The sequence below is a fragment of the Cygnus atratus genome, chromosome 3, assembly GCF_013377495.2.
Source record: "Cygnus atratus isolate AKBS03 ecotype Queensland, Australia chromosome 3, CAtr_DNAZoo_HiC_assembly, whole genome shotgun sequence".
Lineage (NCBI taxonomy): Eukaryota > Metazoa > Chordata > Aves > Anseriformes > Anatidae > Cygnus > Cygnus atratus.
The window spans coordinates 78,897,758-78,918,714 of NC_066364.1; the positions used below are offsets into that span (position 1 = coordinate 78,897,758).

General features: G+C 38.4%; 1 protein-coding gene across 1 annotated transcript in view; it reads right to left on the bottom strand.

Moving 5' to 3' along the window:
• The window catches only part of PCNX2 (pecanex 2), a 156,209-nt gene that overhangs the window by 56,049 nt on the left and 79,203 nt on the right, over positions 1 to 20,957 (bottom strand). Inside the window, exons 20-22 of the mRNA XM_035560483.1 lie at positions 19,886 to 20,027; positions 14,161 to 14,338; positions 545 to 655 (exon numbers count right to left, since the gene is read on the bottom strand). Coding sequence (XP_035416376.1) covers positions 545 to 655; positions 14,161 to 14,338; positions 19,886 to 20,027 — 431 coding nt within the window. The remainder of the gene's footprint in view (positions 1 to 544; positions 656 to 14,160; positions 14,339 to 19,885; positions 20,028 to 20,957) is intronic.

Genomic DNA, 20,957 nt, shown 5'->3' on the forward strand with positions numbered 1-20,957 from the left:
CAGTCCCACAGTGAAAAACATACACAGAAATACTAAAATCCATCTTCTAAAATGCAATAAGTAAATAAATCAGGACAGTTGCAACAGGAATTAGCTCACTGACATGAATTTGTATCTGAGATGCTAACTGGAAGCAACTGAGGAAGTACTTAATATTTCAGAGCTTAATCAGCAATACACCCAACACTCTACAAAACTAGCTTCTGTATACATAAAAGTCCACTCAAGCTGAAGGTAGTATGCCAGCCATACCATTTATTTCCAGACACGTCAGAAGTCAGTGCTGTGAACTGTGGAAGTATGTGACTGGGTGAGAAGTAGGCAAGCATAAATAAAGCAGTCTGAGTCAGAACTTGGTTTCCCAGTTTCAAATCCCATACAGTCAAAAAATAGAGAAAGCTATATTCCCCAGGAGGTGTTTTAAGCATTTTCACATTTTAAAATACAAGTTACCTGGAAACTTCACACCTTGTTCAAACACTGTAAATAAATTATATACACGAAGAGGAATTTGAGAATAAAGAAGAATAAATTTATAAAGGATATGAGGTATCGCAAAGAGCTGAGCAAAAACATGGAACGACGACCCCCACGCAATCTGCCAGGGAGCGATGTACGTCATGATGAACTGTAACTTTTGCAGTAGGTCCCACAGCTGGAAAAAAAAAAACACAACAAAAAATACATGGTGACATTTTAGGCAATGAGATAAGTTTTAACTAATAATATCTGAAAATAACATATCTTTTAAAACCGTGCACTGGAACGAATGTGAGATAGCTTACATTGCATTATCTTTCATCGGCATTACTGCTTTACTTTAGTAAGGTAGAAAAATATATTCTTCATTTGAAATTCACACTTACAATTAGGTATATTCTTAATCACCGTACTGAGGTACCAGATTACCTTTCTGCAAAAACATGTCTGTTTTCATTGGGAAAACACGTTTCCTGCTGCTGTGAAGCAGGACTACAGGTTCTGATTTTTGCTGCATATATCACATTGCCAGGAAGAGACCTGAGTATTACAGAAGAGACCCCAGGAGAAAGTGGATATAGAAAAAAAAAGGAAGCTCTAAGTGTGATGCATGTGGCTCTGCACATGGAAACTAAGCACATTTCTCACAAACACAAGAATTTTATTTGTTGAATCAGTAGGAGATGCTATCACTATCTGAGCATATGCTTGGCATTAACCATGAATTGTAGCTGCATTTTCAAGATCAAACCATCCTACCATAAACATGCTGCACTAACGTGATTTTTTATTGTGGCACTGGACAAATTGGAAAACATTGAATTTGCTTTTGCTTCCTGTAAAATATACTTGGTGCTGCAACTAGCAGCTTCTGATTCAAGAATGATGTGTACTTATTTCCTGGAACACATGTTTCTTTTCTGCCAGCTCTCTTGGCATCAGGCCAGAACAGATCTTTTGTCTTGCCTGCATTGGGCTATCAGATTCATATTGCAGCGTGGGTTCCTGACACACTGTTGGGAAAGATTTGGCCATCAATAGTCATTAGTGCTCAACACACACACAAGTTGAGAATGAACCAGCAGTACACGCAATATTTCATGCTCACATAGCAAATACACATTGAATTTCCCGTAATAAATCTTTTAACCGAGTTAATGAAAAATAAGACAGTGCCAGTATCCCAAAAGACACTAAAGCTATGTCAATACTGGTATATCAAACACTTCCAGGCAACGTGCCCAGACATGGGTATTGTGTATGTTCTTAAACTGGCAGAAAGGTCCCTAGCAAGGTTTTGGTCCAGCTCAGCCAGCACTCTTCAAGCAATTCCCAGGAATGGTTTGGAATGAAACTCCTCCATGGCCCACACCCAGCTGGCAGCTCCATACCTCCACCTGCATACAAGCTGGGAGAGTTGACTAGCAGGGACACAAGCTTCTCCACGACAGCTGCCTCAGCAGCACAACTTGGTCCTAAGCACAATTTATTCACTACTGTGTTGACAGCCAGCGAGGATGCACCTTCACTGGTTAACTCATTTCATCTGCCTCTAAGTTTCCACCCCCAACATAACGCTTGACCATCTGTATCCACATCAGTAATGCACTTACAAGATGTTTCTCTGAGCTTCCCTAACAATTCTTTTGTAAAGAGCTGCAAATGAACTGGGAGGGCAGCACAGAATGACGAACAGCATTCAAATGTTTTGGTCTTTGTGTCACCAAACAATTGCACAGGCAGAGCACACTCCAGTTTTAACTGATAAACCTTCCAATTGCAGTGGAAGCAGTGCTTCTCATGTATTCTGTGCTTTGGCATGACTCAAAGTAGGTGAAATATGCAAAATACAGCTTCTGTTAACTTTGCACAGGCATATTATTTAAAACCACCAAAGCTCAGATAAAAACAAGCTGCATGATCTCTTCAAGGCACAGCCTGGTTACCCTTGCTTAGTTTAACCATGAGAAATTCACATCTTGTCAACTTTGTTTTCTCTCAAAAATACTACACGACTCAAAAACTACAACATCAGATAAAGTGGGCAAGTGAAACTGAACTGAAACTAGAACTGACTTCTATTTATTTGAACCCTGTTTAGGAGGTTGGCGGGTTGCTTTGCATTGCTTCATTTTTATTTATCTGAAATGTCTGAATGAACAGCTGGGAGAAAAATTATATCTACTAACAATTTAAGTGAAGGGCTGAAAAAGTTAATGACTCAAGTGAAACCTCTAAAATTCAGAACTGCAGCATAACCCGGCACAGTTCTGCCCGCTACAGATTGAAATCACAGTCATAAATCACCCCAGCCGTGCTCAAGGCTCAGGGTTCATCAAAAGGTTTTCAAACCTCAAATAACATGCAGGTTTTGCATTTGCTAGGAAACCAAATCCAGGAGGAGACCCTCCTGGCTTCGTGTTCCGTTACATCATTTTCATCATTCTTTAATATTTACAAATTCTTGCAAAATAGGCCATGGAGCCTAAACTGCCCACTGCTTGCAGCAAGCCCTACTATTTCTACGTTCACCACTCCTTGAAGTTGCTGTTGTTACTTTCAGCAGTTGCCTCTGAGCTAATGTTTCTACAAAACATGCAACAGAGCTTGTTTTCATTCGCAAGAACGTGCATGTAAGAACACTCAGTGAACCTCTCTTGGTTTTTGAGAGCCTTGTGACACTGCACCTAAGGGCCTGGAAATGTGTGATTTTCACGCTATTGCTTTCATTAAGAGTTGTCAAGTGCCTCTAGTACTTCTTAAAATACTGTTGCCAGGGCATGCTCTGCAAAACACCTTAAAGGAAACTTGCCATTACCATTTCACATATCTAAATATACTTACTAAAGGTAATGCCATCTAGAGACTACAACACAGAGATTTAGGAAGGCGGGATTTGGGTTTACTTTCTTTTTTTTTCCTCATTTTCCTAGAAATATATGAAAAAATATTGCTCCTTATCAGTTTTAGCCAATTTACTACATATTTTCCTCTCTATCTGATATAGGAACTCCAAGGATCGACAAAGTGCTATTGCTTTACTCACAGAAAAACTGAAGCTGCTAAAGTTTGCCTACATAAACACAAGGAAGCTGATCCTCAGAAACAGTTGTAGTTGAAATAAGAGAATGACTAACTGCATTTTGGTCTTCAGTAATCATAAGACACTAGTATAAGAGGAAAGCCTTCAACACCTTTTAAATTGTCAGAACCAATTAGAATTAGAATGGGTTAGGAAAGCCAAACCCATCTGAAGTTGAATCGAGTGAGGATGGTGAAGGACAACAGGAAGGATTTCTACATGTCCATCAGCAGTAAAAGGAAGACTAGGGAAAGCATGGACCCACTGCTGAATGGAGAGGGGACCTGGTGAAGGACAAGGTACTCAATGTCTTCTTTGCTTTGGTCTTTACTAGTACGACTTCAGGAACCCCTTTGCAGCTAACAACCCAGGGATGAGTGGTGTCACAGGTTGAGGAAGGCAACCCTTTCACCCCCTATTCAACACTGGTGAGACCACATCTGGAGTGCTGTGTCCACTTCTGGGCTCCCCACTACAAGAAAGAGGTGGAGCTACTGGGTCGTGTCCAGCGATGAGTAAAGGACTGGAGGATATGACATATGAGAACAGGCTAAGAGAGCTGGGATTGGTTAGCCTCAAGGAAATAAGGATCCTTGTGAAGGATCTTACCAATGTGTATAAATGTAAGATGCCGGGGACTAAAGAAGGTGAGCGATGCCTGTGACAGGGCCCAGAGGCAGCAGGCACAAACTGAGATGGAGGAAACTGAAAATGTGAAGACTTTCCACGGTGAGGGTGGCCACGCATTAAAACAGGTTGCCAAGAGAGGTCGTGGGATCTCCATCCTTGGAAATATTCAAAACTCAGCTCAGCTGGACACAGCTCTGAGCAATCTACTATAGCTGAACCTGCTTTTAAGCAGGTGGGTTGGACAAGACAAACTTCAGAAGTACCTTCTAGCCTCAACCATTCTGTGATTCTGTGAAACATGAAATTTATGCTCAGTAAAGTTTTGTTCTGAGTGAGGGTAATAACTTGCTCTTGATAGATGTGAAGTATATTTTCAAACAGTGCTAGTTACAAAAGGGGGAAGCTTCCCAGTTGAAGGGAGAAGGTTTAAAAAAATCTGTGCCAAGTTTTTCACATCTTCATAACTTCCTTAAACACATATAAAAGACTGATTTTTATTTGAGACTTCAACATCCCAGTTTAGCATGATTTATCAGTGAATATTTATTTTACACTTTCTTAGAACTTCAATATTTTCTACAGTTCATTAAGCAGAAAAATGATATATATTTTTAGGGTACAAAGTTCTAATGTTCCTAGATACCTTTACTCATATGACAGTTCTGCACTGTTAACAGTTTTTAAGTCTTTGATAAAGAGTTTACCTTATCAATATACTCAGTGAATTTAAACTACTACTTTCCCACTACTGTCAAGTGAAAATGCAGAATATGCATCTTTCTTTTATATTTATTTTATACAGACAGAACACATTTTATCATCTTAATCATCCTTAAGTCTTCTGTGGGTTTTGATGCCCCTACAGAATTCTGGTGCATAAACTAGCTTTCTATGTGTCTATACAAAAAGTAGAAGCAAAGACTTACTTTTTTAAGGATTTCTTTTACATCTGGTTATTCTTACTTAACCAAAATTAAATACTACTACAAACTAGGAACATGAATTGAAATTAATATTAAAAAAGATTTTGGGAGTCTGAAACACCACTAAAATGTCATCTCCTTTTCCCAGCTTGTTATATCTCAATGATCTAGACAGAGATTAACAGCTGAATTTAAAAGACACTGAATGTGAGATGGAGACTATGCAATGCCTTCAGCCTTTGGCAGCCTGTCTATCTGTCTAGCATCTGTTAGGACTCTGTGTGGGCAGACTCCTTGGCAATACTGGGACTAAATAATGCATAAACATTAAAATTTTCTTGCTAAGCTTGAATTTTACTGTGTTTTAAAGAAGTATATGCACACATTGGTTTCAAACAAAAATAACTGTCATACACATATGGCTACATGCTCTGTGTGCAACACAAAAATGAGAGATTAAAAAAAACAAATGTAGAAACCCATTATTCACCGCTTTGAAAAGTTATTTCTTTATAATCCTGTTTAGATCCTGAGAACTTGAGCCTTGAACTAAGATCTTCAGATAGTGGGGGTCAGGGGGGAACTACAACACAGGCATTTAATTTTTCACGTTAAGCTAATTCTAGTCAATTGGTAGCTGGAGTAGTCTTGGGAGTAAATTCTGATATCTACTGGTACATTTATTTTTTATTTGCATTTATATGCATATTTATGTCAATAAAATTTAAGATATATTAAGATTGAAACATTGCAAGTATGTACATGTTTATGGATATGAAATTAAACTTGGGTGAAATAATTTTATTCTAGTTTGTGGGTTTGCTTTGCAGATCATTGACTTTCTAGTTTTTATTTAATGCCATTTGAAACACTTTTCACCTACAAAATCCTAAAAACCAAGATTTACTAGAAATATTAAATCTTTTTAATGCTTGTGCATAAGTCATTATGACATTTTATTGGTGTATTTGAATAGAGCTAAGTTTGAATCTACAACAAATACTTTCCAGGCTGTCTTTATTTGCTTCTGCTTACAGACATTTGAAGCCTTTATATTGTGGAATTTCAACATCGTTGTCTAATGCAACATATATTAGAGGATCAAATTATAATCAGTCCAAGGCTCTGATACCAAATCTTGTAGGACTATGTTCCTGAAACACAGTGTTCAGCACCTAACATCAATGGTATACAAAACAGGTATGTTTTAAACAGGTGGAGTAACAAGTCTCTGAAGCCCTAAATTTTAGGTTAAATGTTAATCATCAGGCATAAATATGATGAGGATTATGACAACATTAGATGATAAAACATAACAGCCCTGGATATGCTCACGGCAGAGGCCGCTTCTTCCAACATTGTCAGCTGACAGCAAAAGCCCAGGGAAGGAGACTGTGGTACTAAAAGAAACCATCTCCCATATTTCCCAAGATGGGCAAAAAGGACAAGATCACAGATAATCAGCTTAATTTGCAGAGGGCTGGACAAGTGAAGTAAATCAGCTGGGAGCTGTACCTGATCCAGCTTTTTCACTGAAGCCTTCCCTTCACTGGTACGGCTCCTGCCAAGACTGCACCTTTCTAGAAATTTCCTTTAGATAAAGGAGACATAACAATGCACAGAGTTGTATGCAGAAGCACCAGATACTCAAGATTTTTCTCTCAGTGATTGCATCAACAGATACAACACAAGGCTCTAACAGCATGAGTGTAAATGAGTGTTGTCCTCAATATGTAGTGAGCCAGACAGACCCAGGGAGCAGGTGTACATCCTCCTGCACCCGAGTCTGTTTGTCCTAATCTAAAGGAAAAACGCACCATAAATAGAGAGAAAATTAAACTGGGGAATAGCATTGGGGAGTGAAGGCTAACAAAGAGGTCAGTGACAGAACACTGAATGAAAAATCAGTTAAACCACTTCTCCAATATTCAAAGGAAACATGAACTGTACAATGTTCAAGAGAGTTAGGGAGTCTACAGAAAATACCACTGGGATTATCCTGTCAAATATCAGATGTAGCCTTGGGTATTTTACTGAGCAGAAAGTGTCTTAACAGGGTTTATATACCAGATATCGAAAGTTGAGGAAACAGCTGTGAGCAAAGAAGGTGCAGCTGATTAAGACACTGGATTTCAGTATGCCTAGATGGTAAGAAATGGATTAAAATAAGAATTAAAGACTTAATGCCAGAAGCTTTGAAGTGAAACATCAGATTTAGAATAGGATGGAAAATCAGAAGGAGACAGGAAAAAGAGTGAGGCTTTTGACTTACAAGTAGCACCTAAATCCACTGGAACACTCACACAAACCAAGTTTTATTGCCGCAAAGGCAATAAAAAGATCCGATCAGTTAATTACCTTAACAAAGCACTAAGAAGGTCAAAGCACTTGGCAGTGCTTTCTCATAAAATGAACGAAAATAAGACGACATGCATAATTTCTTCCCTGTCCAAGGGACTGTGCTGTAGATTTTGAACTCTTACAGAGTTAAGCCTGATCAACACGTCTGGCAGGTTGCTACAAGCTGGTGTCTTAGCTAGAGTTACTTTGACATCAAGATAATCTTTCATAAATATGTGACATTGGATACTATGGCAAAAAGAAGCATACAGAAAGAGAAAAGTTTGTATAAAATGCAAAGTGGAAAAAAAAAGGATTCCTTATTAGCTGGAAAATGTATTCTGGGAAGGAAGAAGAAATATCAGACAGGGAAATTGTATTCTTAAGTGAGCTCAGCAGGGGTAAGAGTATTTAGGCAAATGAATTCAGTGTTAATGAAGGCAAATTTAACAAGCTCTGGTTCTTTGATTATTTTGCCTTATGCATGAAGACAAATTCAGAGCCCTCAGTGGATTTGACTATCAGAAAATATAAGGTGATTTCATATTTTAGTATTGCTAATTAGTTCATCCACACACACAAATTAAGAGGCCATTAGACTGCCTGCCAGTAACATACAAGGCACTAAAAGAGATATTAAGTTATATTCCTATACAATAGAGGGTTAATGACAGTGGGTCTTATCATTCCCTTCAGAATGGGTGTAGTAGATGAGTGTGTAAGCTAGGGGTGGCTCCTTCTCTAGGGTTTAAAGGAAGCTGAGTGGATTTGTCAAAAACTGATATTCCAAAGTGCAGAATTCAACAGGTATGTCATCTCAGTTGTGCTCTACATATGAAAGTTACAGGTAAAAGAACCAACTCTTATAACAGCTCGGCATACAGGAACCTCCAACATGCTGCTGTTTGCTCCCAGTTGTGAGCAGACAGACAAAAACTAACAACAACAACAAAAACACCCGTAGAGATTGCCAAAAGCAACCAACACTGATTGCAAGGGCAATGCCATCTTAGATGCTTACAGATCGAGGGGATCAGAACAGCACTTACTATCTCGGCGTAAGTGCTATTCTTGCAGTAGCTACTTCCATCCTTGAAGTCTTGTATCATGAAGTTCAACTTGAATAGCCAAGAAACTGCATGCTGAAACCCACTGTCAGGCACATAAAATCCAATTACAGTACAGAAGAAAGAGGCAAGATGATGAGCTTGCTCCAGGCCTAGATGGGTGCTGCAGACCTAGTGCTGGCCTATGTGAATGGCTGTAGCACAGGTATAAGAAACTCAAATATTTTTGAAGTGGATTGTAAACCTGCTCCACCCATTTGTACTGGCAATCTGGTATGAAATACTAGATAAGATGATTTTATCAAGCCAAAAAGGTATCTGTGTAGCGCAGCATGAAATATGTGGGCAGTTTCTTTAACCAGCTAGATCATATAAGAGAGGGAATGCAGGGAAGAGGCACTCCAGTCAAGAGAAATTATAATACTCTTTGTCTGCTGATGGAGATCCTCCCCCTCTGTATTAAAAAATGGCAAGAATTTAAAGTTCTCAATCTGTGTTACTGGAGAAGGACCACTTTTCTCCATTTACATGCATGTGGATCTTTTCTATGGCTCTGAGAAAGATATAGCTGGAGGAAAAATGGAAACAGGCTGATTTCCCAGCAGCCCCATTCAGATAAGTTAGTTAATGCTACAAGCTCAAGATTCAAACTGCACACCTATGCATATTTCCTTGAAAAGGATTCATCCATACAGCCAGACCACTGAGGTCTACTTCGGTAGCAATACCTCAACATTCCTAAGCTGTTTTAAGAACCCAGCTAAGTCCATCTGAGAGCTTGCTGGTGTCCAGTTTGCCCTAAGCTTGTGAATCTTAATTTTCTGGGAAGCAGCATGGACTGACCCTTGGGTACCACTTTGTTTTAAGACATGGTGACTCTTTCAGAGGTCCATTTTGTGACTTCTTGTAGGCGTCCATCCACAGGCATGAGGGATGTGTTGCTATGGTCAGCATTGCCTAGGAAGTCTGCAACTGCAGAAAAGTAAACCGGGTGCTGTGTTTTTTTAATTGCAGAGAAACAACTTTGAACACTGCCTGCTGGATATTACAACTGAGGTAGAGTTGGCCTTAGTTATACACTGCCAGATACAAACATCACAAAGAAAGAAGTGGATGTGTCTCTTCTTCCTTCCCCAGCCATTGATCTCTTTGCTTCCTCAGATCAACATTGGCACCATATGAGGCTCCAAAAGTAGTTCAGGAAGACAGTATCACACACTTCTCCACCAACCAGACATGCACATGGCACTGGATGAAATGCAAAGCCGTATCTTTAGAACACGGAAGAGAGCTGGGGACAAGCCTTGCCGTAGGCATTTTTGTTAACACTTAGCCAGTTCCAAACCAATATCCTGGCTGTTCTAAAATTATTTGCATTGATTTCTAAATCACACTTAACAATACCTCTTCATTCTTGACTTCAACAGCTGTTATTCCAGACATCCTTTAAAAGCAGTTCACACAGCTGCCAAGGAGGACCGTGCGACAGTGCTGGGCACATTCCTTTTTTTTGAAAAAAAAAATTGCATTGAGAAAGATGGACTTGGTGAGTTATATCACGCTTCATATGCTCTCCCTCTCATGTGTGTGTTATGTATGTTAGAATTTTTCCTCAGTAGAAATCAGAGATCCATCTTTTCACCATTATAAGAAAGGTCCATCTTTTCACCATTGCACAACCGTGTATTCTTTCCCTATCCCCAAACTGGTTAATATTCCCACAGTTTCCGTCCTATTACAGAAAAAAATTCTTACTGTTAGGTGTCTACAAAGAAATCTCCTTAGCCCCGGTATAGATTCCATCTTCAGTGTGCCTGTGAAGAATATATTCACAATTACGTGTGTAATTATGTGTGTAATATGTGAAGAATATATTCACAATTACGTGGGGTTTTCCTATTTGACCTAGTATGAACATCTTATTAACCTTCGCACTGCTATACTATAATATAATATACTATAATACTATAGCATTTCCTCAAAAGTCCAAGAGAACAACTGGCTTATATCAGAAGTTTACATGGAATCATGTGGATTTTACATGGAATCATGTAGACCACGAAGGCTGTCTTGATTATCCAGTTCAACTTCCTGTAGAGTATACGTCAGAGCATTACACCCACAGTTTTCAAATGACCAACCATATTTTTAAAAGGCCATTCAGCTCTGATTTAAAGCCTATAGACCATGGGAGTTTCAGACAGGAGAATCCCAGGCTGTAGCCAACAAGACAAACCGTGGGTGGCTACATGGAATGTCCTGGAATAAGAGAGATTGAGAAGCCTTGTTCCACTTGGTTTGAAAGCTGTAATCATTATTAAAAATAAAGTTTTTTCTAAATGTTTATCTTGTTCCCTTCCTACAGTAATTTGAAAGACAAAATACCATACTCAACATATGGCTAATGAACTTCTAGCATTAATTTTTCACATTCTGAAAACTGGTCAGAACGTGAACAGCTGTTTCAAAGAAAGTGAATTAATCATGTGGTATTAATAATCATATGTTAAAATAGACCAAAAATTTATGTTGGTTAAAAAAGCCTCAGAAACAGAACTGAATAGACTCTCTTGTTCTCTCTGTCACCCCAGTGTGGGTGATTTGGATATTTGCAAATAGATAATCTCTGTGCAGTGATTCGGACTTCCATGCATCAACTTCTTCAGAGAAGCAATATGCTCATTCGAAGCATCTGATTTTACTAAAGTACATTAAATCAACTGCACAATGGGGAAAATGAGAGAAGCACAATCAGATATTCAGAAATATCCCAGCCAACATTATTAGCAGAGTTTTATTCAACACAATATGCTTCAAGATTCACTAGCACAGTTGTTTGTGAATGTCTGTTGAATTCAGACACTTTCTCCAGTGGCTGGCAGAAGAAAGTAAATGCTTACTGCTGAATTGCTCTGACAGCATGCAAATAATTTTTTGCGGGGTAACCATGCTGAAAAATTGCCATCACTACGACTAAAGTATAGTACTTGCAGGTTTCCATAATTCTGATGGTAGAAAGCTGACACTTTCAACAAGCAAGCAGATAACAGCCATGATTGTGTGATAACTTCTGCATAGCCAAAGGTGAAGACAACAAACTATTCTGGTCCTTGTCTTTCTTTTTAAAAATAGCTGCAAACATAAAAGTGACTGAACTACAGATGGACAGAATTTGTGAAGACCCATAATGCTTTTAGGTACAGAAGCGGATGCAGTTTGCTTAGTGCCTGTAGCATGGAATACACGTATCATCTTTATCCTCAAGTGAGCATATCCTTTAAAAAAGTTCCACAATATTGAGCTAATAAAGGCTCAGACCTTAATTACAGTAAAGAAAATATGTTCTTTATTAATAGGACTTTAATTGCTATCATCTGCTATGCTATTTTTCAGATTGGCTTTAATGATCACTGTGAAACAGTGCATGTGCTTTTGTAATATAAATAATTCAACCATTTAATTTCATTTTTTTTAAAATGGAACAAGGACAAGTCCATTTGATGAACTAATGACCTGAAAAATTTCAGATTTAATGAGATATGGAGAAGATGACAGATCAATGCTAAAACTGCATTTTAAAAACACATCTCTACTAGGTTGAAAGCCTGTACTAGAAAGTAGTAGTTATTCTAGCACACATCTCTACTTAATTTGGTATACATCCTTCTTTATCTCATTCTTATTGCTATCACTTGTCTTTGTACAGTGAACAGTAGATCCAGACTAATGAAGCAACTCCAAAAAAACCCCACCCAACCAACACTGAAAAGCCTTTACATCTCTCTTTCAAAAAAAAAAAAAAAACACACAATAGCCCACAGCAGTATTTTGTGATACACTCACAAGATCAACATTTTCAAAAGAATTCATGAATCCTCCAACTTCCAAGTCTGGTGCTCATTTTTTGATCCTGTAAAGAGGTTTTTGGAGAATTATGTTTAGGGCTAAATAAGTTGTTAACTGGACATAGCGTTTCTATTGAAGCACATAATCGACAATCTTCTTTGGTGATAAAAATACACACATGCCCTTTCAATAGGGAACGCAGTTGTGCAACAGGTAATTGAAAAACTGCCATGACACAACCAACTTCTGCATCACTTTCTCTGCTCATCCTCCCTCAGAGGTAAGAAGCTTAAAAGTTACTCTGACCCTATTTTAGGATCACATAGTATGTGGTAGGGAGTGGTTCTTTCTAAAGCGGGGCTTAAAAGATGGTTGTAAAGCTCTTCTTGCTCCTTTTCTTCCTTCCTTCACCCCTATTCCCTGCCTTCTCACCCCAGCACAGAGGTGGTGCAGCAGAGCAACAGTACAGGACTGAGGATTGGAGGCTTTAAAAATGTGAAGCTACTGCTGAACAGTGGCCCAAGAAAAAAAATAAAAGGCCATGATGCCTCACAACCTTGCTGTTAGTCCTCCCTTGCCCTCCTCCTTTACAGCAGCACAGAAATAAGCCAGAAGAAAGCATTCGATTTCTGCTTTGCACTTCGCCTGAGTGACTGGGAACCACCAACGTAACACCAATAAACTGGGCTTTTCCTCAGGAAGGCTGGAACTTCGTGTGGGTGGGAGCAGCAGTGTTAGCTGATGCTCCTTGTAGAGAAGGGCTTAATACATGTACACATTGATAGGCATCTCCCACAGAACATACTACAGTCAATATGGAACCGTGTCTTTCTTCTCTCAGAAAAGAAGTGATGTTAGCTGGGTCATACACTTATAGCAGGAATATTTTAGTGAAAGAAACCCACCAAACAAAATCAACAACAAAAGAAAAAAAAGCACCTCGCCAGAATTACCTCTGGACAAACCATATTGTATGTTACGATAATTAGAGACCAGCAAGTTTAAAAGCAAAACGCGAAAGAACTGGTAAAAGCTTCAGGCAAGTCTTCAGTACTTTCTCATGTTTTATCTAGGTATCAGTTAAATCTACTTCCTCCAGTGAAATAGCATAGATAGTCGATCAAAGAAGGATCTGATCCAAATGATTCAGAAAGTGTTTTTTGTTTTGTTTGTTTTGTTGGTTTGTTTGTTTTGGAAGTTAATGCAACTAGAATACACTCCAAAGCAGCCAAGGGTTAACAATGAGAAAGAGGAAGGAGCTTTGAGGTTAAGGTTAAGGGCAGCATTACAAAGATAATGGATAGAAACTAGGAAAAGAAAAATGTTAAGTCTGACATTAGGAAAACATTTATTATCCTGAGAATGATTAGATAGTGGAATAATTTCCCAAAGGAAGTTGTTGAGTTGAACACAAGAGGCATTCAAAGGAAACATAGATAAAAAACACCCAGGCGATTGATCTGGAGGGCAGCCCTGCACTAATGACCCAAGAGGCTCTTTCCAACTCACTGAGGATTTTGCTCTTGAAAATGATAGTTATGAACTTCTGTAACAACATGTGAACAAAAAGTAAATGCAAAACACTGCACAAAACCAGAAAACATTTAACTGAAACCTTGGTTTTAGCTTACAGGTTTTTTTCCTCTATAATAACAATCATCTGTGCCTATATATGTCTGCATCATTTCTAACAAATCCCACCATGTATTGATCAGCACAGTGACATTGAGAAGATAAATCAAAGCTATGAAATACATTTTTCCAAAGAAATGACAGTAGTTATAAAACTTGCCTTGTGAAAAACAATGGACATGATGAAGAAATCCAGCAAGAAATTTTCTGAAATGTCTCTATAGTCAAATCGGAAGAAGATCACGGTAAAGCTCAAAGTAACAAACTGATTAATAGGATTACAAAATGAGGAACGGAGGAGTTTCATCCCAGCAACTGTTATCAGGATAATATCACAGCTGTAAGAAATACAGAAAGAAAAACCTAATCAAGTCAAAGTAATAAAAACATTGAATTATGAAGCTCTTAAATACAAATAGCTGCACCAGATGTGTTTTAGATTGCTTTGTATATCTAAATCTACACATCTTATTGATTTCTGATGTTAATCCTATGTTCTCTTAATAATCACATTACCCATCTGCAACTTTGTATTTTATTATCATGCACTTGTAATCTGTGATAAAGAAATAATTATGTACCAAAAGAAGAGTATTGGCTACTAAAATCCAAGAACCTAAAAAGGCTATATTACATATAGCTCTTAAAAGAAAATTTGTTTCAGAATTATCTTCATGCTTCCATTAATCTATTGCTGTAATTTAAGAAAACATCTTGAACCCATTCCAATTTTTATTACTAGAAATTTAACTTGATCACAGTTTATAAATATTATCCTATTACACACTATGCCTAAATTCTGGATAGAAACACCCATGGATAATGAAATGCTTGAAATCCTTAATATTGTTGTTGAACAGGTCATCTAGTCTAGACAGTAATTCCTTCATCAGCTGAAAAGAAATTGTGCGTTGTACCTATATGTTGTAAAATTCATGCAATCTGCATTTCACTCCCCTTTATTAGAGAGCAAACTTAAGCTGAGAACGCCAAGTACTAAGTGACCGTACAGAAAACCAAGCTCTCCAAAAATTGAAGTGCTTGCTACTGCGTCTCCAAGACGATAATGTTCCTTTTTAACTATCCAGAAAACTACACAATAAAAAAAAGTAGTAGAATTAAATGAGAAGAAAAGATGGAGGTAATGTGTTAGCACACCTTAAATTTAGAAAACCACTCCAGTCTCTGGATATATATCTGAACTCTGAGACTTGAGGTTGTAAACATTTTTTAGTTTTGCTTTTAAGATACTTCATAGAATTAGAAAGATGATCTTAGCAATTTTGATCGCTTGATAGTTACAGCCCACTTAGGGGGTTAGACACTAGAAAGGTATCAGACATTAGTTTTAGATCACCTGGGTAAAACCAAAAAAGCAAAAAAACCAAAGGCAATGCACTTTTGCTCCTCCTTCAGTGTGAGGGGAGAATCAGGCAACAAGCAAATGTCTAAAGCTAGCCTAGAGGAAATCCTCAGGATGGTGATGGATTTGAAAACACTGCCCCATCTTAACCCACGCTGACCTAAGACTGCAAGTGTGGATCCTTTGTCTCCTTCTGTTCCCTTCTGCACAGTTAAGTACTTTTGCTCGTTCTTGAAGGTAACTGACCATGGCTGTATTCTTTCAAAAGAGTAGTTGTGACACCAAACTTTCCTGCAGCACCCTACTCTCTAGAACACTTGCATGGGAAGGAAAGAACCCAAATCCAGCCACTTTCCATGCCTGGAAGAATTGAGACCCACATTCCACCCTCCAAAAGTACCCTCAACTCCTGCTGAATCTGTTTAACTCTTCTGCTAAGACGAGTTAAAGGCTTTTTTGTCACCAGAAATGCAGAGTAAGATTCCACACCTTTGTTGGAAGGCACTCCCCTGAGATGTGACACAGTACTGGGCTCCACACAGTTAACACTGGCATGGTCCTGTATTTTTATCTAACAAACACTAAAAGACACAGGAATAGGGTTTAAAGTAGGAATTGAAACCCATGATTCCTCACCATTACAAGAATTTCCTTCCCACCAAAGCAGGAGGAATCAAGAGCAAACCTTCCATAGCCTCCACTTTCCTGGTAGGAGCTCAACAGTTGGACTTTCGTTAAATGAAGTAGGCAACACTTACTGCACCACCAAGGTCTTTAAAAGGAAAGAAATAGAAGCAGTATTTTATGAACTCAGTCTTGATCACATGTTGGGCAACACCTCTCAGCTCAAAACCTTTGGGTGTTTGGTTCCTAGTCAGGGTAAGGTAAAAGTGATGTATTCAGAAGGCTCTGGGCATGTTCAGAAGTACATCTTCAGCCTCCTAATGAACCATCAAGTCAAGTTCAGGAGTATTTAGTGATATTAGGCATCCCCAGGGATTTCTGGCACTTGAACAAGTACATTTGGATTGCAGTTTTGCATGTTGTTGCCTAAGAGCCGTATTGGATCTATTGCTGAAAAGACAACCCAAACTTAATAGACATGTACAAGTAACTTCCTGTGAACTGGGAGCCAGATGACTTCTCCTACGTAAATTAACCAAACTCTTTTGGGGAGATGTGTTGTGTTTTGATGTTGGTAAAAATAGATGGGGATTTTAATGAATACTGAGTGACTCCATAAAGTAGGCCATGTATTTGCAAAATGCACAGGAGGTTCTCCTCTATCCTGCTGCGAACCAGGAGAATACCTGCTGCCATGACTGACACTTGACAGGTCAGAAAGCACCAAACAGGTTTTCATTATTCTAGGCAGGCTCTCAGCCTGTGCATTTCCAGGTTGATCTCATGTGACATTCATTCATTATTGTGCGTCTTCATTAATGAAGATACAAGTTTCTTTGAGTGCAGGTCATTCTAAGGAATCACCAGGACATCACTGTTTGAATGAAATACCAAGCTGACCTTATTTCTCACCTTGTCAAAGCTGTTGTTTTCAATTTTCCCCAAATTCTTGAAGGGCTAACCTAGTGCCTAAATCAGATAGATTCTGAAGTCACTAGAATCCATCCCGATGTGTCACGTGCAAACCATTTGGATCTTGTATTTTGCAGAAAGAATAAAATTCTTACAACATGGAAGAATTTTCACATGGAAATTTTAGAGGTGACAGAGCAAAAAGATGACTTTTTCCTTACCAAATCTGTTAACATCGGGAAAACTTCACAAAAAGGACATTTATAAAATAATGCTCTCAAGGGGTAACAGGTAATAAGTTGCTCATTATCCCTCTTCTTTAAAGATACTGTTGCACAAGATGCTTTTCCCAGTGCCTTAACTCCCAGTAGAGAGAAAGCAAGAGAGAGAATGAGAAATAAGGGCTTATTTCTGAACTCTCTGTGGCAGGTAACATGAGAAGGCATTTCAGCTTGTCAGCATGAATCCCGCTAATAACCAGCACATTAGGGTCTCCAAAGTTGTAGTAAACTCCTGGCTGTGAAAGCGGCTGTGCTGCCTCTCCAAGAAGCAAACCACTTCAGTCCTTTCAATCATAAACCAAGATGAAACTTACTTCAAGAAATAGATTTGAATTGAGAAAAACTCCAAATCAAATCATACAAAACTTATCACATTGGATAATTTCAGACACAGAAAAGGAGTGTGCCTTCCCTTCTCTGCAGCATGATACGGTCTGATCCTTGGGTGGTAAATAACTAAGGAGTGTTCCAACAAAAGAAAATAGCTATTTATATACTGAGGGTTATATTTTCTGTGTTAGTAACATGGCATATGAAGGACAAAGGAGAATCTAGGGCCCCTTCAAATGCTTACAGAGTTGAGGAGAAAGAGGTAGGATCTGAGGACAAAGGTCTTGTGTGTGGCATTTACAAGTTAGTCTTAGAGGAAGAATATTAAAGAAGAGTGCAATAGAAGAAGGGGATACTGGGAGTGCTGCAGCCTCAGTTACAAGAAAAAGGAGGAAAGACATGAAGATCAGTGAAGACAGAAAGCAGACAGAAGACTATGTGGAAACTTCCATCCCTCCTTCCTCTTTGTTCCTATTACCAGAGGCAGCAGATCAGGAGAAAGCCAACAAGGGGCAGGAAAGCCAAGCTCTGTACCTCATGGACTAAAAAAACAGGAGCTCATCTTCCTTGCAGTCCACTAATGCAGCTGTCACATGGGTAAACATAGCCCAAACCAATTTGTACCACCAAGGTCAGCAGCAGTCTTGACACAGCAGCATTCACCCATGGGCTTTACTGTCTGAAAGGAGCTACAGCTCTATATACCACTGTCAGCATAGGGTTTAGCTCCCAAAGTCACAGCATCTCTTTGATGAAGTCTGGGCATATCTGAGGGGAACTTCTTTGAAACTGCAGTCAGAAATTTTATTTTTATTGGCATGCTAAAAGGTAGATTTAAATCCAAGGTGATCACACATACACGTGGAGGATGGGGAAGCAAAGGATTGTCATGTTATTCCCCTACAGGCTAAACAATCAGAGGCAGACAAATGTAATTGCTTTCTTTAATCTCGACATTTTTGGACAGACTCACTACCTCTGAAGGCTTCAGGGAGGTGATACTTTAAAGTGTAATTCTAGCTTTGAAGAATGACAATGCAGAAATAGCACCTTTTAAACTCCACATATCTGCTCTGTGCATGTATTCACTCACATCTGCTAACTATTGAAAAATAACATTTTGATGATGTTTTAGTTTTCCCAGCCCTGCAGAACCAAATACAGTGATGGTCATCAACGCAGACCTACCCTGAATAGCACACCTAAACCCCTGAAGCACATCAACCTTAGAATCTCCCAAGTGCCCAGGAGAAAAAGGTCAATAGGGAACTACACAGCCCATCTGAGTGACTATTGAGAGTCTCTCTGCAAAAGCAGCTGTCTGGGAGGAATATATGGAAAAATCTGTTTATCATCCTATACTAGTTTTAGCCCCTATTAGCAGAGAATATATTTATAAAAATCTATCTATATAAAAAAAATTAGTCCTTAAAGCTGTGTTATTCTTTAAGAGAGAAGAATAAGTAAAACATGCATTTTTACATTAATTTTTAAATCTAATTTTTAAAGTCAAAAATCTAAATTATTATTAATACTGAGGAACTTCTCCCTGCCCCAGCAGTTTTTCCTGGTACTGGAACCTTCCTTCCTGAACACAAGCTGTTTCTTTGTTTTTATCATCTGCATCACTGTCATTCTGATGAAAAGACTGCAGAAATTCTGCTCACTGGGGATACTGCAGTCACTAAGCCTGCTGAATATCTGCAGTAGGTAAGTCACCAACCAAAATATTTACCATAAAAGGCTGTCTCTGCAAGAATCATACTGTGAGTCCATGGATCACTTCTGCTTAATATCAGAGACAGACTTGGGAAAAGAAAAAAAAAAACATATCCCTATCTTTCTAAAACCACTCTTAATGCAGGACTACCTGCCATTCTACACTATTGAATATTTTATTCAGTTTAGTCTGACTTGAGTGGTGAAGCTGCCGATAATTCCTCTGGGAGGCTACGCCATAGTCTTAACAATCCTCAGTTAGGAAATGTTTCCTGATATCCAGCCTAGATTTCTCATTTTCATCTGATTAATTCTAGTTACCCTACTGTGTTTATACCCATCAGACACCTGCAGCCTCGTATAGTGCGTCTTGCTTTTAATTGACATTTAGACATTCCATATATATCTATATATAGCTCTTTAATCTTTTAATTTCTCTGTCTCTCACTAGAGTCATGCCTTAGCATGTGCTATGGTAGCTTTTTTTTTTCTTTTTCAGCAGAGCCAATGATTATTGTATACTGAACTAATAATGGCACAAAGGAAAATTGTGAAAAGCAGACTTATTTCAGAAACAAATTTCAATTCTCAGTCTTCAGTGTAAACCTGAATAGTATACTAATCACATGCCACGAGTTATAATCAAATCAACTTACTGTGTACCAAGCTTCTTGTATTTACTAATTGAGAAAGCATCAATGGTGAGGGCATTCAATATTATAGCTGGATACAAGATGTATTTCTCAAAGCACTGAAGCCACACATAGAGTCTTTCAAACCACATCAAATGAGCAGCATCTGAAATAAAAAATTCAGATAATACACCATTTCATCAAATTATCAGCATTTTTGCACTACAATACAGTAGAAGTAACAATACGAGTTAACTCATATTAATAAATATAATCAACCAACTAATTCATTACACAAAGAAATTTTTTTTTCAACAGAGAAATCATTTTGCTCTCTGAATTTGGAGAGTATCTGTTTTGCTTCTTATAATCACATGCATGAGAAAATGCTCAGAAACAATAAGAGGTGGCACATGCTAAATGGCAGATTCTACCTAATTCAATTACTAGTCACTGTATTAAATAGCACCTTTAGTAATGCAATGGTTCTGGAGAGGCCCTCTCCAGCTCCGGCTCTGACCAGGAACCTCATTTGAACTTTGTGCCTCTCTCTCGAAGTGGCAAAATACTGTTCGTTTGACTGCAAAGTATTATTGACCTCATTACTAAATGAAATACCCTTTGAGATCTAAAGACATGAAGTAATAGGAGCTAGACACTGTCACAGATGTTTCTCAAGACACCTTAAGAACAGCTGTCATAAAAACTATCTGCCAGAATCACATCACCCACCAGTAAAGAATATCTTCTTCTGCAGTAGACTTTTCTAACAAGATCACAGGTTTAATGGGAATATTAAACAAGAACTGAATGTTCTGTGCAACTAAAGTGCTGTGAGAACTTAGGTGAACTGAGTGCAGAAACACTTGTGTATGGAAAACAGTAGCATCTTTCTTCTTAACTGAACTCATCTACACAAGGTTATTGGAAAAATACAGCAAACACAAAAAGGCAGAAGTTGGTATTGACTCAGAAATAACAATGCCAGCTACTGAATCTCCAACACTCTTTCCTGCAGAAATGAGAATAATTATGTATACACACACACGCAGCCACACACCACCTTCTCAATGACAGAGAAAGACAACATGCTGAC